Consider the following 25,174-nt stretch of genomic DNA (forward strand, 5'->3'; position numbering starts at 1 on the left):
CGTACGCGTCAGCTTAAAATCAAAAGGGAGCTAAAAATTCCGGTTTCCTCTTACAAAATAATAATTTCTTGGGGGCGTTTTTAATAAAACAATTATTCCACTCGCGCTTGTTGGATATGAGATGATTATAGCCAACTCGGCGCTACGCGCCTCGTTGGCTATCTATCATCTCATATCCAACGCGCGCTCGAGGAATAATTGTTAATTATTAAAAACTGAATCATTGGATAATGCAATTCAAGACTTTTTATTGACTTAGCCATTATGGTATATCAGCCAATATACCATAATCTACAAATATGGTAAGCGTACGCGTCAGCTTAAAATCAAAAGGGAGCTAAAAAATCCAGTTTCTTCTTACAAAATAATAATTTCTTGGGGGCGTTTTTAATAAAACAATTATTCCACTCGCGCTTGTGGGATATGAGATGATTATAGCCAACTCGGCGCTACGCGCCTCGTTGGCTATCTATCATCTCATATCCAACGCACACTCGTGGAATAATTGTTAATTACTCGATGCTACAATAACAAAGCAGTTATGACAAAGAAGAAAACAAAGAGGTTGATGTCAATTAATATTCAAATAAAGTAATAATCATCACTGGTGAGCTGCGATTAAAAAAAAAAAAATGTTACAAAGAGGCCTGTAAAAAATTCAAGTCGCGACGGGATTCGAATTTGTGGCTCCAAGCTACTAGTTATGCGCTAACGCCAGATGAGTTTGGAAACATAGTTGGCTCATTATATTCATGAGAGACGAACGATGCAAAGCTGTTACATTGCTCCGTTTTTCACCTAGATGGGTTGACAGTACTTTATGGTTATTTTCGCAGCAAATTTCAAATAACAGTTTTAAGAACAAAGTAAACTTGACAAAATGGCTTCTTTAGGAGCCAACGCAAATTGCGAAACAGTGATCAACGCACCTGCTTCTAAGTTTGATACTCCCACTCGTGTCTCGCTGGGTTATACGTTTCATACTGACTTAGCGGGAAGAAAAGCAGATGAGGTTTGTGTGTATTACTTCTATTGGTTAGTTAATGATGAAAAATTAATTTTAAGGAGTAAACTTGAAGCAATATCTCTTGACTCTGTAACTCTTAATAAACCCTAATCGATGGTTTAATGTGTAATTACTTAACATGTGATATTTTGTGAGTTGAGTACTAAGTTTTTGCGAGCCCCGTAATACGGGCGATGAGCAAAATGTCCACTTAATTTTTTATATTTTATCATCGAATAAAGTGTAGTACTTATTATCTACTATTATCTCATTTTCTAACATTATGGCTCTAAGTTTTCGAAATACATCCTACAACTTCATCTGACCATCGTATAAAAAAAAAATTGGTACGCTTAAATGTTCGTTTCTTTAAAAGTCAAGCCTTAAAAATGGCTGGAATATAACTGAGACCGTTCAGTGCGGCCCTTTAGTTGTTGTGCATTCGTTCATATTTTTGCCCTTTTCTATGGTGCAATTCCGTGGCATATTTCGCAAGTTCTAATGCCCTTATTTGGTAAAATGGCGTTAGAGTGGTATAATAAACATATCTTATTAGACGTTTGGGTGTTTGTATCGCTGAGTATTTATTATTTCAACGCAGCGATACTGCACACCAAAACGTCTAATAAGTTATCTATTACCCAGCTGCTTTTTTTATGTGCAGTTGTAAAAAGGTGGAAAAAGCGAAGTAGATAGAGTAGCGAGGCATGCGTATTCGACCGGTTAAACGTTTTTTTTTTTTTTTAAATACAAAATAATCGATTATGCATCTTCCCAAACATCGCGTGATATTTGTTATTGATTCGGGCGTTATTTGTACTCTACTTAATGCAGTTGGATGGTAATTACTATTATTCAATGATTGTTTCATTCGATGCACACATGAGTTATCGTTGTAAGCACCTCCCAAAAAGAGGAAGACTCATCTAAGGATCTTATTCAGGCGTGTGCTCTGCTTTGATGACGACGAATGTTTTCTGAAGCAAGTAGTAGAAAATAGGTATGTAATTTACCATCCCCAACACCGATTTTAAACCCAGTGTAGGTTATGCTATTTTTGAGATGATTTCTCACTGAAGTGATCATAACTTATTTCATGTACTAAAAGAACTTTTATACTGATCAGCGAGAAGGGAGCAAACCATATGCACAAACTATACGCAATAACGCGCACAACAACTGTTGATTCTTAAAATTTAAATCTCATATTTGCCTGGATGAGTGGGTAAAATCTAAAACTGTTTCAAATAATAGGACGCTTTTAAAAAGAAATTGTGGCCCGAGTACATAAAGAAAACATGTTGAGAAAGTCAGTTTGCATTATTTAGCTGCCCTGAATCATACTTTCAAAGATTCCTTGGAGTGATAAATTTACGTTCAAACAGGGAACGTTTCAATTTTTGAACATCCAGTTTCAGAAACAAGTGAGCTTGCGTAAAGAGTGGTTTATTACATGCGTATTTGAAAACTATGGCTGTTTTCTTTTTCTTCTAAATTATTTCTAAAATGTGTATTAATAAGTTTTGGTGATTCAACGCTGGAAGCTATACACAAAACTAATTAACTAGAACACCTGCATTATTGTAGCCTTAATCAGTCCTTGAACCCCCAGTAGTGATAGACATGCAACTTTTCCAAATGATATCCATACTTTATCCAGCAAACAGGTAATGAGAATGCTCAAACTTATCTGGTAGAAGTTGTTGTTTTTATCTAACACCAAATTGTCGTAACTATTTTACAAGGAAATGTGTAACAGTTAGATCTCGCGGGGAGAATAACAATCACATCTTGGGGGCTCATTGGTTAAGAAAGGGAGCTGAATATAGCTGCTTGCAAATGAAAATAGATAAAAATGATGTTGATATGAATAATTTTGAAATGTGTACAAATAAAAAAGGGCACAATTTTAAGTCTTCTGAAAAGAGGAGAGAGATAAATGACCTATTTTCTTCTTAGAGATGTTTATATTCTGGATCAGGGCAACAGTAATCAACAGATGGCTTTCAGCTTCAGCTGAGATGGCTACGAAGTTTTTCATCTTTCCTCTGTCTTCTTCGCTGTTCCTACTATCAGGTAACAAAGTTCCAAAGTTTTTATTCGTTTAGCAGTCAAATTTAAAAGTTAGGTGTATGAACTATGACCTCGTATCGATGAAAACAAAATTGTGGCAAAAGTAGTCGAAGGGCCTCTAATGTAGTATAGTTCTGTGCTGAATGGTCAGCTAAAAAAGCTCTTTTTAGTAGCAAATTTACTTTGTCTACGCAGTTGATAAAGCCAATTTATGTTGTTATATCCCCAACCGACGCAGCGCCACAATTTCTTAAGAAATTCATCGCTTTTATTGCACTATTGGTAATTTGTTTTCCACAATGATAGAGGCCTTGAATACTAGAAAGCTTTTAATCATTCAATGAACTACAAGCGAAAAGACGGAAGAAAAAGTTGTGTTAAGCGGTTTTGAAAGAGTTAAAAGAGACAATATTTTAAAAGGATATATTTGGTTCTTTGATCGCTGTTCGAGGAGCTGTGTAACTTAAACTAGGTTTACACTAGAGAAGAGTTTTCCGGATTCGTAAACGTTTCCGGATTCATCAATTTTGGAGTATTCGGATTCGTAGGCGTTTACACTGAAAGGATATTCGGATTCCTGACCGTTTACACACAACGACAACTCCGGGAACATTCGAAGGGGAATGGTTACCAAGCCCAGTGTTGTTTCGTCGTTCGATCGACAAAGTGAAAATGCCTCCCCCAAAAAAGGCTAGAGTAGATCCAGATGCCACTGAGGCAAATTTGAGTTGGACAGATGCCAAGCAGTCTACGTCGTCGGCGATTAAGTGTGGCTGACGTTAAACTTCGTTGCAATAATAATTTGCGTTTCTTCAGAAATACTGCGGTACACATGATAACATTTATCGCCTGAACCTACAACAAGATTAGGCAACCGGAGACCGCCAGCAATGTTAGCACTAGATCCATTTTGGTTTCACCGCAAACTCAAAATATTGCAGGTGGAAATAATATCCGGATTCGAGAAAAAAAGCGGTTACACGACAAAACTTTCCGGATTCAAAAGTTATCGGATTCAAAATCTCCGGAGACACGACCAAACCGGGAAGTTTTTATTTCGGACTCGTCCACTTTCGTGTAAACAGCAGAATGAATCCGGTACTAAAACGTTTCGGATTCATCACGAATCCGGAACAATTTCCTCTAGTGTAAACCTAGTCTTAAAAGTGCTAAGATTTTTTTTTTCCGACGTTGATGAAATTCACGCACACACTTCAGCTTTTATGGCGCTTGCAAAAATTAAGTTTAGATAATCACATGTGGCTGTACTGTGTAAAATTGAAGATTAATATCACTTGTGTTTTCAGAAGTTGCGATATTGCCCTTAAAATTACTTGAATTTCATGACTGTTTTCAATTTCAACTAACTTTTCGCAGGGCAATAACCAAAATTAATGAAAAATGCCCTCTGTCAGCCAATCAGTATTTATTAAGTTTTCCTGTTTTAACTGATGTTATAAGCGAAAAACAGGAATTTCAAAGTCCGATCGGTGTTCGTGTATTAAGTCGTAGTTGTATGTACAGGTAAAATCAAAGTAACAAAAATTATTATTGCTTTTGTTTCGTTTAAAACTGCGTCAGTTATCATCTCGCGCGTGCGCGTAATAAAAAACCAAACGTATCGACACCTATGTAGGTGATATTTATCGTGTTTGTTTAAGAGGGCGTCCCACATGAAAGAGCTAAGATTCTTGCCTTCGTGTTTGTTAAATTTACCCACAAAATTAAGTTTTTGTGAGCGTGAAACAAAAAGGTACATGAAAGGCAACTTTTAAATACGGTGTCTGTCGTCTATTACAAGGACAGTTATCGTTCACACAATAGGAGCGTTGTTCAATACTTAGGTCATAGTTTGCTTTGCGTAAGAACGTTTATGTCGTCTCAACCGCTATTTCCTCTTTATTTTTCAACGACTTGGGGAAACTACTGACTCTTAGGGAATCTTTTGTTTTGTTTTGTCTCATCTGCTTGAAGCTTTAATTGCCTTCCATCCTCGGAGACCCAGGGGCTGTGGGTCGATTTCAAGTTAGGGCGTGAAGAGCCCCTGGGGACATTGTCTTTCAAGACAAGTTCCAAACGGTCGAAGTCGTTCTGCCATCTGATTGGTGCCAGAAAATCTTTTTTTTTCTGCCCAATCAGAGTGAAGTGTGCTTTAGAGTCCTTTCGTGTGTTTTAACACGGACATATACTACTAGCTCAGTGGCTCGCTATGTTTGTTTGGACCGTGCGACGGAGATTTGCTTGAGGCGAAAAGTTTCTGTCTCGGCACACAATGTAAGGGAAATCGATCAGACTGTCAGCGAAAATCTTACCGGAAATTATACTGAATACTTTCGCAGGTATCACTAGAGAACGTGTTTTAAAGTTAGCGAGGTTTGTATACAACACGATGGTTGCAGTCATTGATATGTCGCTTTAAACGTTAAACGAGATTTAAGCTTAAATCTTTCTAGATTTTTTGCATAATTTGCTGTGACTGAAACTTTGCCAATCCCGTGAAGTTATTTCGTCGCACGGGCCACGCAGGTATGTCGAGCAACTGGTACTTGCGCAACTTTCTGTGCGTGCCAAAATCTAATCTCATCTTCGCTTGAAAAAAAAAAAGAAAAGCTAAGCGTGGAAACTTTTGCTTATTAGATGTGAGTAGATGACCCTGTACTACTAAGCTGACATTTGCAATAAAGCAAACCCGCCCTTTCCATCCAATATATCTTGGTCTTTGGTTTTGTTTTTCCCACTGAAAACAGCATCGGATCGATTCCCAATGATCAAAGGTATTTAACTTGGTCTTGAACAATCGACAGAAGAGGTGAAATGACAATGACCAAGGGACTAGAAGAGAATCCGTGGCCTTCCTAGCTGAAGAATTTCAACACTCTAGACAGCAGTTGAAAGATTAAACTCTTTCCAAACCCCTACGGTAACTGCCCGAAAACATCTCTCCTTCCCACGATGTTCTCGTTAAAAAGTTTTTGTTCAGATTTTAATTAGCTAACCGGAAACACAGCTAAGCTTTCTCTTAGCACTTGCTGGATGTCGTCCACTCTGCAACCTTGGCCGTATTGTGAACGACTTTACTACTAAGATTAGATTTTGGCGCGCACAGAAAGCAGAAAGCTACGTAGGAGAAAGCGCCAGTTGCTCGACATACCTGCGTGGCCCGTGCGACGAAATAACTTCACGGCATTGGCAAAGTTTCAGTCACAGCAAATTATGCAAAAAATCTAGACGTTTAAAGCAACATATCAATGACTGCAACCATCGTGTTGTATGTAAACCTCGGAAACTTTAAAACACGTTCTCAAGTGATACATGCGAAAGTATTCAGTATAATTTCCGGTAAGATTTTCGCTGACTATCTGATCGATTTCTCTTACATTGTGTGCCGAGACTGAAACTTTTCACCTCAAGCAAATCTCCGTCGCACGGTCCAAACAAACATACCGAGCAACTCAGCTACTAGTATATGTCCGTGTTAAAACACACGAAAGGACTCTAAAGCACACTTCACTCTGATTGGGCAGAAAAAAAAAGATTTTCTGGCACCAATCAGATGGCAGAACGACTGCGACCGTTTGGAACTAGTCTTGTAAGACCATGTCCCCAGGGGCTCTTCACGCCCTAACTTGAAATCGACTCATCCCGTGGGTCTCCGAGGATGATTGCCTTCGTGATCGAGGACTGTTTTCTGTGGATCCAGTTTTCTGTATCTTTATCTAATCATTCTGGTGACACTTGCAAGGTTTTTTTCGTAGATTTCTCTGTCGACAGGCTTTCAATATTTATTCGGGATGATAACCTTTGAGATGGAGACACTAGAATCTGTTTTTGTGTAGAACGTAACCTTCGGCAAGGTTATGCTCAGACTGAATGTTAACTGAAATTTCCTGCGAGTACCTGGGAAAGCAAATACTACAAATAGCGCGCGATATTTGTACTCGTCTATGGCGTTATTTGTACTCTACGGAGTGTAGTTGGATAATAAATATATCTTATTAGACGTTTTATTGTGTAGTATCGCTGAGTATTTTACGAGTTGGTGGTAGCGATATCTCGCCGTCAGCAAACTATTCATCGCTAAGCTGTAATGATATATCGCTCGGCGTAAACAGTACGTTGCAAGATATTGTTGGGGGGCAGCGATATCTTTTTGGATGTTAACTATAGACTAGTGAGGGAAAACGATATAACGCGGAGTGAAAATTATATAACGCAGAATAAACGATATATTGCTGATGTGTACGTTGCGATATGATGGTCATGGACTAAGCCATCGAACACGGCAGAACACTTCTCTCTCTGGTGGTTACTGGTGATCATTAGAGTGTTCTTCTACGGTGGCTATTAGAAATTAAAGCGAAGTGATAGGACACCAATAACCAAATCATTAAGATTTTTCCCTTAACCATGTATTTGCTGAAGATTGCCACTTTGAAAAAAATAACCTCGCTGCACCCTTCGGCTGAACTCTTTCCTTTCCTCGTTTTCATCTGGTACTCCCCCAAAATATTGCATTGAGAAACTTATATTAGTTTTATAAATGTTTGGTTTCAGTATTTACTGTTAGCGACGCAGAAGCATGTCCTGTACAAAATGTGACGACCTGGTCAGGCACTATTCAACCTCAATATTACCCACGACCTTACAAACCAAACATGGATTGTTACTGGCTGGTACAAGTGTCACAAGGAAATCGCATCGAATTAAACTTTCTAGATTTTGCGGTAAGAACGGTCATGCAATTAAACTACGAAGATGATTTTCTCATTTTTTGCAAGCAATGGGTGTAGCTATAACAGTCTTTTCTTTTCTCTTTTAGATGGACGCCATTCGGGTACGACAGGCTTTTTTCTGCTGTCTTGAATTCTAAGTACATGTTATATTTCACGCGCATTTCCATCACATAGTGACCTAGTGAGCTTTTCACTCTTGTAATATACCGCCAGAATATAACCCTAGCCCTAATCCTAACTCGGGTGATTTCCTAAATGATGATATCATATAAAGAAGAAAGTTTAATCTCTGGTCTTCTAGAAAAAATCATCACTTTAAAATGCTCTAAAGCAGGTTTTGTTGTTGTTTTAATGATGAAATTGTTTTTCTATCAATTTAACTCCTTAAAGCAGTGTGGTCGTCGGTATACCTCCTAACAAAGATATGAAAATCGAGGGAAAAAGAGAGGAAAATAGCTTTCAAATTCTGATTGCTCGACAGAGTGAAGAAGTTGGCACTTGTCCTTATGATTATGTTGTTGTAATGGATGGTTCCTTTGGCAGCACAAACATAGTTATACGACTCTGTGGCACTACAATCAACACTCTATCATCATGTGGCGGCCAGAAGACGATGGTTTCGACGACTAACTCAGTGCTCGTGCATATGCACACAGACGACAAGAACGAAAATCGAGGATTTATAGCTAGCTACCAGGGTAGGAAAACATATCATTTAAGCAAAGCTTTCCAGTGCTAAACAGTGGAACATTCTAAATTTACGCATATCTAGACATGCAGAATCAAGTTTCCTCCAGGTTTCGCAATTGAGATCGGCACGGTTTAGAGGGTGTTAGACAATCCCCTTCCTATAAAGGTATTTTTCTAAATCTCGCAATAAAATTTTACATGTATATATTTATGTTTATCCAGGTATTTGTAAAGTGACTTTCTCTTCAGTCAGTGGAACCATCATGTCCCCAAATCATCCAAATAACTATCCAAACGGCGCTAAGTGTGAGTGGATCATTGATCTTGGTCCAGGATATAACATAACCCTTACATTTCATAAATTTGTCTTGGAAACAAAAGAAAATTGTGAATATGATTGGGTTAGAGTACAAGAGGGAAACAACGAAGACTCCCCAAAAAAAGGCACTTTCTGCTCAGATGTGCTGCCTCCTGATATAACAACTGTTGGACCGATGAGGATTGTCTTTGAATCGGATGGTGACAAAGAGTACGAAGGATTTTACATGACATGGTTGGCACAGGGTAGGAGATTACCGCTAGAAGTGTCTCTTATTGAAGTTTTCAAAGACCACAGCTTAATAAATGGAATGATAGCAGTGTTTCAAACGGAATACAGAGGATAAGCTTCTAAAAAAACGAATCAGGTCAGACCGGCACGTCCACCCTAATAAAACGATCAGGAGATATAAAATGCGTGTCAATTTCTAAATCTTTTTCTTTTTTGACACTGTTGTATCTCTAAACAGTCCTCATTATTTCTGATAGATCGAAACGAATGTCTTGAACCTGATATCTGCCATGCCAATGCAACTTGTGCTAACACAGCAGGTTCCTATCAGTGCACCTGTAAGCTGAGTTACACTGGGGACGGTAAATCCTGTACGTGGTACAAAGGTGAAGCATTGTGGCAAAATTGATCAATCCTCAGAAATATTCAGCTTTATAGAAAGGCCAAATTAACATGATATAGAAAACATGAAGCCATAAGTAATTATATTAATTGTTAGCTCGATGAAGAGACAATCCTCAACCATATACTTTTGCATAGAAAACTTTTGTTGTAGTGAAAGACTTAGGAGAAAAGAGGTACGCAGTGGATGAAGACCGGCTCTGTTGATACAAAACCGGACAGATTTATTTGAAAAGATCATAGATAATATAATTTTAATGAGCTCATTCAAACAGTTAAGCACTAAACTGCTAAACACTATCTCAAAAACTATCTAAGAAATGTCATTGTTTATTTTTCTTGAATTCTTCGCTGATTGATGAACTGCTACTCCATAACATAAATATTTCTATGCTTTGTGCCTGTCCTGATACTCTACAGATTTTAATGAGTGTGAGTCAAACCTTGACAACTGCCATGTGGACGCCATCTGTATAAACACGCCTACCCATTTTGAGTGCATGCGTAAACCTGGCTTCTTAGGAGATGGCCTTTCCTGTGTTGGTAAGTGCAGTCCATCCATACCAAATGCAGATACATTTTCTGGTCATGAGAATCAATCCTGAGCGATTGAACACGTTGGAACTCTAGGAAGAAGGAAAATTGAACTTATAAATACAGGGTTAAGGTAATTCATTCCCCACTGAGAACTTATTTGGATGGATTTGAATTATTTGCTTTTGTCAAATTCCGATTCTTTTCTCAAGATTCTGGTACATCTTGTGGTATCATTAAAGTTTATTCTAAAATGGGATATCACTTTTTCAACTATTTTATTCATTATACTTGCTGATCTCTGTTTAACTGTATTATCATTACAAAAAAAGGTAGGAGATTGCTGTGAGAAGTGTCTTTTACTGAAGCTTTCAAAACCCGTGTAACCGTGATCTGAGAATGAATCGTATATACAGAGAATAAGCTGCACAAAATGAATAATAATAATAATAATAATAATAGCTTTATTGGTACATCCAATCAAAATGGGTCTTCCATACCAATTACAATAAAATGTAATATAAACAATATAAGCATTTAAAAGTGATAAGAACTTACATTACCGTGTTATTAAAAACTTAAGATATATAATTCATTATAACACCAATTGAAAGTCAATGGCTTAAAAATTCGTCAAGGGCACGTCCTTTAATGGCATTCTTAAAAACATTAAATGACTCCCTGTTTGTTAAACTTTCTGGAAGATCATTCCAGAGCTGAGCAGCCCTATATGAGAAGGATCGCTGACCTGTTGCTGATCTAAAAAATGGTATATTTAGCTTATCTTTATTCCTAGTATTTCTTGTATGCACCTGGCTTCTTGTCGTGAAGGACAAAGAAGGTGGGGCTAATCCCTTTATACAATTAAAAGCCATTAAAGTGTCTCTATTGAACTTCCAGTTGTTTAGCCACCGGCAACCAGTGAAGTTCCTTTAGTATCGGCGTAATGTGATCATACTTCCTTGCGCCAGTCACGATCCGTGCAGCAAAATTCTGAACTTTTTGAAGCCTAGCAATGTTCTTTTTTGTTGTACTAGCCCACATGGATGAACGGTAGAAAAGCTTGCTGAGGACTAGTGAATTAATCATGGTTATAAGCGTAGACCTATCGAACAAATGTTTCACACGATTGATTTGACACAGGCTACCTATACACTTATTAGATACAACTTCGGTCACATGTTCGTCAAAACAGAGGTGAGAGTCCACGATGACCTCCAAATCTTTTGCAGAACAAGACATTAGTATCTCTTTGCTGAGCAGCGTAACTCCAAAGCCCTTCGGCACGCGAGCTAACATCTGAGGGGTTCCAAGAAGCAATAGCTAAATAAATAGCTAAATAAATTCAAACAGGTCCACCCTTTAAAGAAAATCAGGATTTATAAGATACAGAGTCCGCCTTTATTTTTTTCTTTTTTTTTGGACAACTGTTATATCCTTAAACAAACGTTCCTCATTACTGCAAATAGATCGAAACGAGTGCCTTGAGCCTGGTATCTGCCATGCCAATGCAACTTGTGCTAACACAGCAGGTTCCTATCAGTGCACCTGTATGCTGAGTTACACTGGAGACGGTAAATTCTGTACGTGGTACAAAGGTAAAACGTTGTAGCATAATTGAGCTCGGCTCAGAAATATTTAGCTTTATTACACGACTCGGGCAGTCAGAGGGCCAATAACTAAAATCAACCAATCAAAATGTTCTATTGCCGGTCAATATTCTCTCAGTATTGGACCGGGCACTGTCCCGAATGGTCCCGAATGATACCGCACTTGTGTCCCTTTGAACTTCAGTCGTATAATAAATCTCTTATTAACCAAGCTTGCTCGGGACCGTACTGGAAGAATATCGGCCCTCGATCATTTTTGTACGGACCTCGCTGCGCTCGGTCCGTACTGTCAAGACCTCGGGCCGATATTCTCCCAGTACGGCCCTCGCGCTTGGTTAATAAGATATATTTATTGAGAGAGGATAAAGAGCCCCAATCCAGAGGCACAACCCGTGCACTCCTTCTCTCCCTTTCCGCCTCTCTAGGACCTGTGAACATCTTCTGTGTCTATGCCGCAACCGCCATGTTTTTCCTTCAAAGTCAAAAGACCATTTCTATGAGTCATTCCAAGCACTGAACATCTTTACCTTCTTGCTGACTTCAATGCTCGAGAAGGTGACGATCAAGCTCTGTTGATGCAAGACCGAACAGACTCATCTGAAACAATCGTAAAAAATAACTTAATAAATCTGTGCGGTTCTAATGGTTATTCAGACAATTAGGTATCAGAAATTCTCTCTGTCAGTAGCTGTCTCAGAAATGTCACTTTTTACTTTCTATAATCTATGATGTGTATATTTATAACATTTGTGCTTGGCCTGATACTTTACAGATTTTAATGAGTGTGACTTGAACCTTGATAACTGCCATGAGGACGCACTGTGTATAAACACGCTTACCCACTTTGAGTGCAAATGTGAACCTGGCTATTTAGGAGATGGCCTTAACTGTACTGGTAAGTGTATTTCTTTGTTACCTAACGCCACCCTTAATAGCGCGATCTTTCTTTGAATGGTGTTGATCACACGGTTTCGACTTTCGTTTCGATCACTCCGCTCCTGGATGACTCTCAGAAAAAGGCCGATGAAAATCTATTTATTTTCCCATAAGATGGTCCAATTTAAGTTTCATTTCCGTAAAATGTAACCATAAATGCCATATGGTGTAGAATAAATTCAATTTTCTAAGGTAAATCAGTTTTAAAATAACCACAGGAAAATTACATTCCAACTTAGTAGTAAAGTATGGGGGCTTTTTGCTTTGAACTAATATGCTGCCTTACAGAAAAATCAAGAGATATTTTTTACGTTTGACCGATCATGATACCTATCATTCTATCCATCTCTCTCTCTCTTTCTCCCTACCGCCCTTTTACCCCCTCCCCTCTGCATACATCTTAAGGTCTTTAGGTCCTTCTGTCCGTCCGTTCGTATGTTTACTCAAATCAAACTTTTTTTCTTTCAGTTAAAGCAAATGTTTCACTAAATAATTCGGAAGCCACAACGAAAACACCAGGTAATCAGCTGATAGATGTCTTGTGGCTATAAAATAATCATATCATGACCAAATTTGAAACGCAAGTTATCGTGTTAATTTTTTTCTGCTAATGGAATATATTTGAAAGTTTTTCCCTCTATCAGGCAAGGGAATCTCAGATAATTATGAAATTCATGCCGAGAAAAATCATTTAAAAACAAACTCCTGGCTTGTTTAATTTTTATTTTCTTGTTGAAATGTTTTTCCTTTCTTTTTCTTTTTTCAGGGACAACTGAGTTAGATCTTCCACCGCCTTCTATGGGAAACAACTCTGAACAAGGTTGTTGTATTGTATTGTATTGTAATCTTTATTTAGACACGATCAATTCATCAGCCTATAAAAATACATATCACATACGCTAAGATATTTGAAATTAAAACTACATACTATAACACTAAAGCTGTTTTCCGTGAATGCCGTGCGTTAGACTTAAAAAATGTCATTGATCTTACGGTTAAATAACCCCAGAGACTCTGTGTTCCTTATATCGCGTGGTAAACTGTTCCATAATGTGGCGCCATTGTAGCTAAAGCTTTTTCTGTAATAATTAGTGCGCGGTAGTCGAACATTAAGCTTATTTTCAGAGTCCCTGAGGTCATAAGCAGAGTCACGCCACGTAAACTTTGAATATAGATACCTTGGAGCTAGCCCGTGCAGACATCTAAACATCATGGTGGCTTTATGGATTTCCTGCTGGCGTGCAAGATTTTTCCACCCTAAAAACTCGAGTAGCTCAGTTGCATCAGCATCATAGTTAGAGAATGTCAACACACGGGCTGCTCTATTCTGCAATTTCTGCAGTTTGTCTCGTAGCGTTTTCCCACAGCTACCCCAAACAATGTGACAGTAATCAAAGTGAGGTTTTACTAAAGCTTGGTAGATGAGATGTAAGGTTGATGCTGGGATCAGGTGCCTAATTCGCTTTAGGGCCCCGATACCAGAGGCGATCTTTTTCGTTAGTTTTTCGATGTGACTATGCCAATCGAGTTTATCGTCTATTATTACACCAAGCGATTTTGTAGCTGAAACCTGGCTCACTTGAGTATTGTTCATTCTAATTGTTGGTGAAGCTGTGAGAGTATTCAGGTAGGAGAGAGAAAGTCTAAAATATGTATTGCAGAACAATTCACACTTAATCAAAAAACACAGTTGTTTATTAGAACATAGCTAGCAGAGTCGCACAATCAAATTCATTATAAGTGAGCGTGCTCAAAATCCCGATAGCGCACGCTGAGCGCTGATAGCGTCAGCAAATCCGGCTTCGCCAGAAATTTTTTTTTTCCGCGGGAGCGGCCATTGTTAGCGCGGGGAAAAATAATATATTTCGCGACAATAATGGATACAAACAGAAACTCGACCTACTAGTCCGAAAACGAAGACAATGTTTCGACCTTTTCCCTTGGGCTAGAGTTCTTAAATGAGGCAGGAAAAGAGAAAAACAAAGGAAAGGAGACTCGGCGTCAGCGCCGTCACGATTCGCTTCAACTGATATTGTTGTCCGTTTTTCGCGTTGGATTTGATGCACAATTCCACCGGCTATGTTCTAAAACAATTGATTCATGCTTTCAGCTGGGCACTATTGAGTTATGGAGCACGTGGGAAGTTTGGAGAGCACTCAAGAAGGTAGAGTTGCCCTCGGCTATCGCCTCGGGCAACTCTTACGCTTCTTTCGTGCTCTCCAAACTTCCCGCGTGCTCCATAACTCGATAGTGCACGCTAAAGCATGAACCAATTGTTAATTAGACCTTTACTTCAAATACTTCTTAGCATTTTAACATAAAATTTGCCTGTTGTTAAGAGAGAATGATATAGAAAGTTAAGCTGTCCGGATCCTTCATTTATAATGCTTTGGTTCACCTGTCTTCTTCTCTTAACACTTGATCTGTTTGTGCCCCAGCTAATGAACATACTAAACGTAAACTTTGGGAATTTTTTTTTTCAGAGTAAAAGCGTGATAGCAGTAGGAACTTTTCCTTTATCGTGGACATACAGCCGAATGAACTCCACGTTGAAAAAAATCTCAAATAATGAATAAAGTAATGAATAGATAAATGTAACCTATATGTGACTTAATACAACGCTTAAAATGATAACTGGAACAACAAACAACCGCGCTTTCTTATTACGTACAGTCAAAGGAAGTACCTTACCAACTGACAAGAGAGGTTCTATCCCAGGAATCATCACTGGAGTTGTTGTTGCTGTTGTTATGGGAACGATTGCGTTAATCTTTAAAAGATGGAAAGTCAAACAAAAACGACTTCGTGGTGTCAAAACAAAAAGGTTGGCACCAAATTTTATGTCCTGTAGCACTTGTGTGTCAATGATTTAGGAGATAGAGAACGACGGCCTCTGTCGTCGAATCGTGATAAATATCATTTTTCACAGCGTACATCATGACGTCAGGGTTACCATGTAACTAATCTCGTCTCCAAATCCTACAGTGTAACTGTTATTGGAATGTATTTCCCACCACTTGTCCGTGAAAGGTCTGGGTACGAAACTATCACGTCACGATAGCTTTAATTAGAGAAAGTACTGACTCTATCCCCCTTCCTTTTACGTCTCTCCCAGATGGTCAAGAAAATAATGGTTAATAAATTTCAGCGAACGAGGCGTAGCTGTAAGGCACTGAAATACATTAATTCTAACGTTGATTCTCATTTCCAGATCGAAGTCTGACATTGTCCACTTCCTGAAAGAGGAAGTCTACCCTGATAGGGTAACTCTCCATGAAGAACTGGGCCGAGGGGCTTTTGGTAAAGTTCAAAGAGGAGTTTTAAGAAAATTACCAAGCACTGAAGTATTTCGTATGCAAAGGGAGAAGAGAGCAGAAGTCTGCGAAGAAACTGTTGTTGTTGCTGTGAAAGTGTTATTCGGTGAGACTTACCATTATACACTTGGATGCTTTTTTGTTTCGAAAGAAATTATTAAAAACATCAAGTTTTGTCCTATTCCTATGGTTTTTCCGTTGAACGGTAGATTAATTTTCGCAAGAAAGTCATGCTGCAGAAGAATTAATGAGTCAATAAGCGATTGTGGTAAAAGTGGAACTAACACTTTTCCTTGTTTTTGACATTGCTGTGTTCATTTCATTTTCTGTTTTTCTTGTGATCCTGAATCATTCATTAGATGCAGCGTGCGAGGAAGGAAAACATCAGTTTCTACGGGAAATTGAGCTTATGAGAAAAATTGGTTCTCACAAGAATGTACTTTCTATGCTCGGCTACTGGATCAAGTCGGAACCAATCATGTTAATCTTGGAATATGTTCCGCACGGAGATCTTCTTCAGTGGTTAAGAGACAAACGGCAGGTAACGCAGTGTTTCGAAATCCAGTAATCTGGGATAGAATTGCTTTTTCTCTGTTGCGCTCTATGCTTGGTAGAGAATACCCGTGCCACCCTTTCATCCAATCAGATCCAAACTAAAACCATAGGCCATAAGCAGGGTTTTTTTTACCGGGATATATTTTTTATTCCGATTGGTACCTTCTGGTATCAAACTTGATTCTGGTCATAACTTTAAATGCAACGATAAAAGCGAAGTAAAACAATGATCCTACAGTTTTAAGCAATTTCACAAAAAGCCCTCCGATACTTGTCAACTACCAACTGAGCTACGAAACCACGCGTCGAGAACGGCGCACCTGTGAAATTCTGTTTGATGACACTTCCTCCAAGAGGTACTGCACTCATACCGGTGTATTAATCACGTCACCTGATATGATTTATATGTAAATGTTAGAGATATCCATTACAAAATAAAAAAAAAATTTTCTCACAGGGGACGATCGCGAATATTACGGAGCTGCATTAACATTTGAACCTTTTTCCCCTTTTAATCTTGAACCTGTTTCAGTATATTTCATCGCAGCAACAAGACCTCTATGAAGGAAAACAATGCATTGGAGAAGGAGAGAACGACGAGGGAAGACGGATTCCTGGTGACGAATCCAGAGGTGTTTCGGGGGCGATAAATTTGACCGGAGCTGACAACGCCTGCAAGGTGGTAAATTTGACGGAGGCGGACATGGCTTGTCGAGTAGAAATAGCTCCTACGTTGTTGGAAAATGAGGAAAAGAAAGGGACGCCACAGAAAAATGGCATCCCCTGTCAAGTGGTTAACACAGAGGTTCAGTCGTCAGATGAACAACACATCAACTCATGTTCAAATGACCTTTCTGTTAAAGATCTTGTTTGTTTTGCGTGGCAAATAACTCAAGGGATGGTAAGAAAGCTGCATTATGCGCGTCAGTCATATTTCTAATTGAACTTGATGCGGCCGAATTTTCATGAAGCTTTAATGTCAAAGATCATACATAAGATTTGTTGGTTGTTTATTTTACAAACTACCACTGACTAAAGCAAAGTTGTCCTAGCCGCTGAAGACTGGTAACTTTAAATAACCCTATCTGTACATTGTACATGCCGCTGATACTTGTTTACGGTAAAGAAAGATTTCTTTTGCAGCCGCACTTCATGAGGCATAATTATACCTTTGCCAACAGGATTACTTGGCCAGTAAAGAATTTGTTCACCGTGATCTGGCGGCCCGTAATGTTCTTCTTGGTGAGGGTAGAACTGTTAAAATTGCTGACTTTGGACTGTTACGTCATACGTATGGTGAAATATACGAAGCGAAACAGAAGAAGAAACTGCCAATCAAATGGACGGCACCGGAAGCGCTCTGTCACGGCAGCTATACTTCTAAAAGTGACGTGTAAGTATGTTGAAGCTCTGAACAGCATAAAGATTTTACTATGATAACAGCTTTTTGAAATGTGCAATTTCTATAAAATGAACGTGTTTCAAACTTTCCCGAGCAGAAGGGGTTTATGTGCCACGGACTAAGGTCAAGCAAAGCAGCCGGCCAACGGCCGCAAAATATGTTTGTCACACTTTCTTTGTCTCCACCGAGAAGTTTGTTTTCTATTACAGCTAGGGGAAATTGAATGACGTGCTATATCTCTAGGGAATCCTCAGCTATTTTATGGAAGCTTGTTAAAGAAGGAAAATATATAGAAAACATTGAGATATACAGAATAACAGAAAACTATATTAGCTATAGGATGTAAAAGGATAATTTAAAAAGTCCTTGTTAACTTTTCAAGGTAGAAATAGTCTACCCATCTTCCTTGATCCAATCGTTGGTCCACTTTTTTTCAGGTGGTCCTTCGGAGTAGTTCTGTGGGAAATGGCGACAATGGGTAGGAGCTTTGGAAAATCTGCTGCAATAACTAAATTTCTAGTGAAAATTTTGAGGTGCAGTTGATAATATCATGGACCATGTTGAAATTGGGATGGGTGGGTTTACTGGGCCCGCAGTAATTGGCGCAAGCTGTTGCGGTGTCCCTGCCTGTCGGCGAATCTAATCAACACACACACACAGACACACAGACACACAGACACACACACACACACACACACACACACACACACACACACACAAAACGCACCCTCCCCCAGAGGGTCCAGAAAACTAGCGCTTTTCTCTCAACCAATCAGATGCAAAACTGAAAACAATCCACTGAATATCAAAGTAGTAGGTAGCGAAGTTAGAAGGTTTGCATAAAGGAAAAACGAAAAATAGATGGTTCCAAGGCTTATTTAGGTTGGATGTCTCAATTTTGTTTTTGTTTTTATTTTGTTTTTCGTTTTGCTTTTGTGTTTGTGTTTAACTAAATGAACTTTATTGAACTGATATTTCAGGCGGAATTCCATATCCTGGAATAAGCAACAAAGAGTTGTACAAACTTCTTAAGACTGGATATCGAATGGAAAAACCAGACATGTGTTCTGACGAAATGTAAGCGGCTGTAACTACGATCTTCGTGGTGAAATCAACATCATAAATTGACTACACTGACAACAATGATATACTATTTTCTTCAAAGTGGATCTTGCAGATATTTAGAATCTAATAACTGAAATAAAGACCGATTCTACCTGGGTCACTGACTCAGATTGTTGAACAAAGCAAAATCCTAACCTCTTTCACCAGAGAGGTCAAATCTCTTTTCCAAAAGTTACGAACTTTGTAAGTCCGCTCCACGGACTTTTTTTTTTCTCGCGCGGGATCAAAGCGGGCAATACCGAGTGGGCAAGATGGGCCCAGCTTGCCCGCTCGGGTAGCCAATCAGACCACAAGATTCGCTTCATCTTGCCCGCGGGCGCTGCCATCTATAGAATAAGGTCAAATATTGAAATTTTTCATCCCAACAGATACAATCTAATACTGGAGTGCTGGAAGGAAGATCCCAGCGAAAGACCAACATTCAGGGACCTGATTCCAACACTGGAAGAAATGATGACTAAAGACACTCCTTACTACGACTTCGACAAACTGGACGAGAATGATGCTTGTTACGATGAAGTCATTTCTGACAGCAGTGACACTTGCGATGCAGACACTCCGTTATAATTTAGTAATATATTAATTTTGTAAACAACGAAAAGTTTTAGTTCAGTACTGAACGATGAAAATAGCACATGACGGCATTGGCACTCCCTCAAAATGATAAGAAAAGGTAAAAGAGCTGCCTTAAATTAAACATCTGAATACAATTTGCAAAATTTAAATGGCATGATAAACAAAACACATCCTACTCATGTTGCATTTTTCCGATAAATTTTTTCCATGGTACATGAAAAGAATCAATGGTTCATTGGCCATTTGACTCTCGAAAATGACTTACATGAAATTTCTCCCTGCAATATCCATACATTATCCAGCAAACTGGTAATGACTGACAATACTCAAATTTATCGGGTAAACGTTGTTTTCTTGATCTAACACCAAATTGTCCTAACTAATTTACAAGAAAATGGGAAGCAGCCAGAGGGGAGAATAAACAATTTGATCTTGGGAGTTTAAAGGGGTAAATTGATAATCAGGTGCGGTGTCTAGGAACAAGAGAAAAGCAAACAGGACAAACTTCAATATTACAATACTAAAAGAAGGAAAACCACCCAACAGTGCAGTGCCCCTCCTCCATGAGTAAAAATTGTCCTGGGCATTACACTAACGTAATATTTGATTCTGTAATCTACATTATTGTCCCCAGAGGGATTGATATTTCAGCTGAACTGCGAGCATCCAGGAACACATTCTTGAAAAGTGTAAGAGCAGTTCTGATGTCACTCAAAGTGAAGATGTCCAATACCTAAAAGGGTTTAGTTTAGCAAAAGTGAGACTTAGTAGCAAACAACTAAAACACTACCACAGTTTGCCAATTCTAAATTTGGTGACTATTTCCCGCACCCATACAAAAGCTATGAACAAAGTAAATGAAACAAGCTTTAGAGATGAAGGGATCTTTTGGAAATACCCACTCAAGGAAAGAGTCACACTGTATTCTTTCACCGTATTTCTCTTTGAATCTTTATTGAACAGTTGCAGAGTAAGGTGATTTGGATAAGAAAAATACAAAAGAAAGATTTCTGAAGAGACATTTAAGTGACTATGAAATAATACCAGTGTGTATTAAATACAATGTAAAGCTTGGCAAACCTCTCAAATTCAGCCAAAGATGTTCAGAATGGGTTAATTAAAGTACCTTTCAATAACATACAAACCCTAAAGTTCAAAGCAAACCTAACAATTAACACTTTCCCAATACATAACGTATCTGACATCTGTACCAAGAGAAAAAAAAAACAGGGTGGAATGAGATTTTTCGATCATGACACGTCATTTGAAATTGATGACATGTCATGTCATTTACTGACAGATCCATAACAAGAATAATTGCAACATAAAAAAGCACATCCCATCACAGGTCTTTAACTCCATGGTTTGTATATTAATGAAAAATGTAATAAATAACAATGCCAAAACACATTTGTATTTCTTTAGAGTAAATATTAAGTCCAATTAGTGATGGTACAGATCATGACATAAAAATGCGATAAATAACAATGCCAAAACACATTTGTATTTCTTTAGAGTAAATATTAAGTTCAATTAGTGATGGTACAGATCATGACACTGACACCGGTATTCACAGGATTAGTGCAAATCAAATTACATTCCAGCATATTTTATAAACATGTCACATCAAATTCTAATTTAAAGACAGTATTTGCACCGATAAGGAAGTTAATAATTTACAACAACTTCTTTTGTTAATAATTTGCAATGCCTTAGCAATGGATATCCCTGATAGCATTTAAGTCATAGTTAGTATCCACACAGTGATTACAATGGAAAGTTACAATGGTAACCATAACATCTTGATTATGCATTTATATGTATGAATTTGAAGCTTCAACATCCCTCTCCCCAGGCAAACCCCACGACATTTGAACTTTTTCAGATTTGATGGTCAATTTTTTTTTTTTTAAAAAGCAAAATCAGCAACTGTGACTTTCTACACACAGACCAAGCTTTAAAACCTAGACCTGGTAGACCTTTTCTTCTGAGTCATTTGCATGCAAAAGTGAACTCTTTAACAAATGGTCAACAACACAGTGTACACTATTGAGTTATGGATGCATGCAGGAGGTTGCTAAGCATGAAAGAAGTGTAAGAGTCGCACAAGGCGATAGCTGAGAGCGACTCTAGCTTCTTGAGTGCTTTGCAAACCTCCCAAGTGTATCCATAACTCAATAGTGTATGCTGTGGTGTTTACCATTTGTTTTATAACATAACATTGATACATTGTAGCAAAAGAGTTCCCTTTAATTTAACAAGTCTTACATGACCAGGAAAAAAAAAAGTACCCATGGAAAAATAGTCTTAGCATTTGCAGCGTACACCTATGGGCAAATGGTGGATGCTGGATTGACAAATCAGAGCGCATGCTTTACTTTAGTTATGTTTATAATTACCTTTAAAGTGCACCTAAACCCCAAATTTTTTTTTCGCTTAACGAAATAAGCTTATTTTTAGGAGTATTTCTGTGCAAAAATTTTTTAATTTCTTAAATCTTAAATTTTCTGTGCCTAGTCAAAATACGGAAAATCGGCCGCCATCTTGCCCCACGACCGAGTTTAAAGAGGAATGGCTCTAGCGGATAATGTGACGTCAAATCGAGAACACGAAAGTCTGCTTTTCACACATTTTCACTTGTTTGGGAAGGTTGTGGTCGATATTGTCCGAAATATGCTGACCAGGTGTGTTGTATGAGGAATGTATGGAGCGTGATACCCTCTTGCAAATTTCGCACGTTGCTACATCCTCCTACAACACTCTTAGTCGGCATATTTTCGGACAAAATCGACTACAACCTTCCCAAACAAGCGAAAATGTGTGAAAAGCAGACTTTCGTGTTCTCGATTTGACGTCACATTATCCGCTAGAGCCATTCCTCTTTAAACTCGGTCGTGGGGCAAGATGGCGGCCGATTTTCCGTATTTTGACTAGGCACAGACAATTGAAGATTCGAGCAAATAAAAAAATGTTTGCACAGAAATACTCCAAAAAATACGCTTATTTCGTTAAGCGAAAAAAAATTTTTGGGTTTAGGTGCACTTTAAATATCTCCAGATTTAAGGATATAACACATGTTATCAGCTGGAATGACTTGACACTTCTGGTTCAAATTACCCACCTTGCCCAGAAAGGTTCAAACAACAGACAAGACAGGACACAGATAATGGTCAAGTCTAAGGGTTGCCATGGGGTGGGTGTTGAGGCTTCCAATTGATTGGCACAATGCAATCTCAACATTATGCAATGTCAAAAGGATGAAAGGGAGTTTCAGAAGACTTAAATTTAGGAGGTATGACCTTTGCCCTAGCTGAAGCTACGACAAGACTAGATGTTCAACCCAGGTCACTTCAGTGATATGGGAATAGTACAACTTTTACGTATGATGCACGATCCTCGCAGTAGAGAGCACTATTTATGCAAAAATATATGATCTTCATATATTCATTGTATCTGATTTATCATCACGGGTTTATTACGAATCAACTTAACGGCCTGCTCCCAGTTGGCTTGTTAGCTCGATTGGTAGAGCACTGCACTAGTATCGCAGAGGTCAGTGGTTCAAATCCCGTACAGGCCTGATTTTTTTCAGGTCTGATTTTCGCTATTGCATAAATAGCGCTCTCTACTGTGAGGATCGTGCATCATACGTATCTAATACCACAGTTCTAAATATATGAACTTAGTATAACTTTTGTTTCAAGAATACTTTCCACTACATTCACAGTTCTGTTCTTGACTTGTTTAAGCTTAAATGTAATTTTATTGAGGCACAATATCACGAGGGATGTAAAAGGGACAGGGGGCCTGGGCCTGGGAACATTATCATTTAAGGGAAGTAGGGTGGTCTGTGTATTGCGAAGCTAACAGAACGACTTGGTATACATGTACTTGTTAGTGGAGTTTTTTAATTAAAGACCAGAATAAAGTTTCTGTTCACAAAAATATTAGTTTCTAACAAAATAAGCTGCTTACAAGAAATAGAAGATTAAGAGCAGGATTGAAAGTCATCTACCTTGCTTCCAGGAGCTTATCAAGGCTGTCATCTCCTTTCACAAGAAGTGTTTTCATTTTACAACTCTTAGCCACTGAAATGTTTCTTTCATCATCGTCTAAGAGAATAACCTCCTTGCTTTTAATTTTCACTCTGTGCTCTTTTTCAATCTGCTGAATCACAGACTCAATGTGCTGTTGTTTTCCTGCATGATTAAAGGATTGAACAATTCAAATCCTTGTTAAATGATGCTGAAATTGTTGCGAGATGATTGCTGTAGAAGCAGACTGCACACAAATGACAAGATAGATTTCTATTCAACAGCTGGTTTACACTTCAGCTAGAGAGTATGACTGATAGACTTCAACACCCACAGAGCTTGGCAAATACCAAGTGAACATGTTTATAATTATGGTTACTTCTTAGTCCAGTTGGATAAGATAGCTGTACAAGCCATTTGTCAGTCCTGAATTTCTACTAATCAGGCTAGCAAACCGGGTTTTAATTGCACATTTTTTGTGTGTTTGTGTGGCTGCGTGTGCCTGTCAATGGCACACTTAGTGGTCATATCATAAAATGCTTAGTAACTGCATTTGGTCGGGTTGGACAGGAAAATATTTGGCTCCTTGTCATGAGGCACAGACCTCTCTGCACTTAGTCTGTACCTCATGACCTAAAGCCAAATACTTTCCCATCCTGCCCTTTCACTAGGTCAATAATTACATATTGGTTTTCTCATGCCCACCGATCTTTTCAAAATTCTCGCATGAGAAAATTAATAATAATTATCAAAATTGCGTGATACCTTATAACACTTCTTCTTGCCTACCACTAATCTTTTTTCCTTGTTCACTGGCATGTTAACGGCCAACGATTAATTATATGTGCAGGTTGCTGTAAGCTTATGTCTTTCTCGGTTTTAAATTCATTCTTATTTTTATACCTGGACAAACAGCTGATTCTGTCAAGTACTGGCACACAAGAGTTCGATCGGCACATGGAAAGTTTGAACCGCGCATGAGGTTTGCTTACTTAGAGCGAAACCTTGAGTCATAATCGATCTTAACTGAAACACAAAAATGTGTTTCGAGCCCGCAGTGTTGTATTTCTGCCCATATCGATAGTGTAAACAGAACGTCAGTAACAGAAATTTGTAAATGAACGTTCGTACCTTCCTTCGAAATTCCTTTCACCTCACTCCATCCTCCATCTGCCCCTCTATAATGTATTCTACTGGTGTCACATTCAGGCAAAGCTTGCTCTATAACCTCCCGAATAAGAGAAATCTGCGGCGATTGAGTCACTATAGCTACGTACAAATCACTGCAACTCAAGGCTGCCACGAAGAACTGCTTGAAACACGGTCGCACACGTGAAACGAGACTCTTACTTGTGAATTGCCATACACCGCCCGTATGTATATTGATGATTGTTTGATCAAAGTCCACTGCTACTAACTTGATGTTTAACGAAATAAGCTTTTGAACGATCCTAGCGTATTTCTCCATCGTGGGCAATATCGGTCGACTTTCCTGTGACTAGTGACCTAAAGTTTCGTTCAGCGGTAAAAATACGACAGGTGTGTGATATAATTGAGCACGTCGTGTAACGCAAGTAATTCCCTTCAAAGCTATCATGTCGGAATCCTGCACTGAAGAAATCTCGACATCGCTC

The 25,174-nt window shown here is 38.6% G+C and overlaps 2 protein-coding genes across 2 annotated transcripts; one reads left to right on the forward strand and one right to left on the reverse strand.

The window, feature by feature from the left end:
• The first annotated feature begins 1,868 nt into the window (after positions 1-1,868).
• On the forward strand, positions 1,869-20,994 carry LOC111327055 (uncharacterized). Its single transcript, XM_088756280.1, has 20 exons — positions 1,869-2,006; positions 2,966-3,082; positions 7,634-7,803; positions 7,899-7,913; positions 8,294-8,510; positions 8,725-9,066; positions 9,310-9,438; positions 9,875-9,997; positions 11,458-11,586; positions 12,371-12,493; positions 13,003-13,053; positions 13,301-13,354; positions 15,208-15,358; positions 15,746-15,954; positions 16,208-16,389; positions 16,936-17,304; positions 17,585-17,796; positions 18,243-18,283; positions 18,786-18,882; positions 19,299-20,994. The coding sequence occupies exons 2-20, from the start codon at positions 2,968-2,970 to the stop codon at positions 19,495-19,497; spliced, it is 2,928 nt and encodes a 975-aa protein (XP_088612406.1). The 5' UTR covers positions 1,869-2,006; positions 2,966-2,967; the 3' UTR covers positions 19,498-20,994.
• Positions 19,470-25,167, reverse strand: LOC111327053 (uncharacterized). The gene is made up of 3 exons (XM_022931141.2): positions 24,672-25,167; positions 23,522-23,705; positions 19,470-20,239 (listed from the first exon to the last, which is right to left on the reverse strand). The coding sequence occupies exons 1-3, from the start codon at positions 25,006-25,008 to the stop codon at positions 20,218-20,220; spliced, it is 543 nt and encodes a 180-aa protein (XP_022786876.2). The 5' UTR covers positions 25,009-25,167; the 3' UTR covers positions 19,470-20,217.
• Positions 25,168-25,174: the final 7 nt, after the last annotated feature.

This window comes from Stylophora pistillata, chromosome 4, assembly GCF_964205215.1.
Source record: "Stylophora pistillata chromosome 4, jaStyPist1.2, whole genome shotgun sequence".
NCBI classification, from domain to species: domain Eukaryota; kingdom Metazoa; phylum Cnidaria; class Anthozoa; order Scleractinia; family Pocilloporidae; genus Stylophora; species Stylophora pistillata.

Excerpts from the sequence above, each read along its gene's own strand:
- LOC111327055 (XM_088756280.1), top strand. The coding sequence starts at position 2,968 with ATGTTTATATTCTGGATCAGGGCAACAGTAATCAACAGATGGCTTTCA. Across the intron at positions 13,054-13,300 it reads AGCCACAACGAAAACACCAG|GGACAACTGAGTTAGATCTT; the intron begins GTAATCAGCTGA and ends TTCTTTTTTCAG. Across the intron at positions 17,305-17,584 it reads GGCAAATAACTCAAGGGATG|GATTACTTGGCCAGTAAAGA; the intron begins GTAAGAAAGCTG and ends CTTTGCCAACAG.
- LOC111327053 (XM_022931141.2), bottom strand. The coding sequence starts at position 25,008 with ATGGAGAAATACGCTAGGATCGTTCAAAAGCTTATTTCGTTAAACATC. Across the intron at positions 23,706-24,671 it reads GAAAGGAATTTCGAAGGAAG|GAAAACAACAGCACATTGAG; the intron begins GTACGAACGTTC and ends TTAATCATGCAG. Across the intron at positions 20,240-23,521 it reads GATAAGCTCCTGGAAGCAAG|GTATTGGACATCTTCACTTT; the intron begins GTAGATGACTTT and ends AAACCCTTTTAG.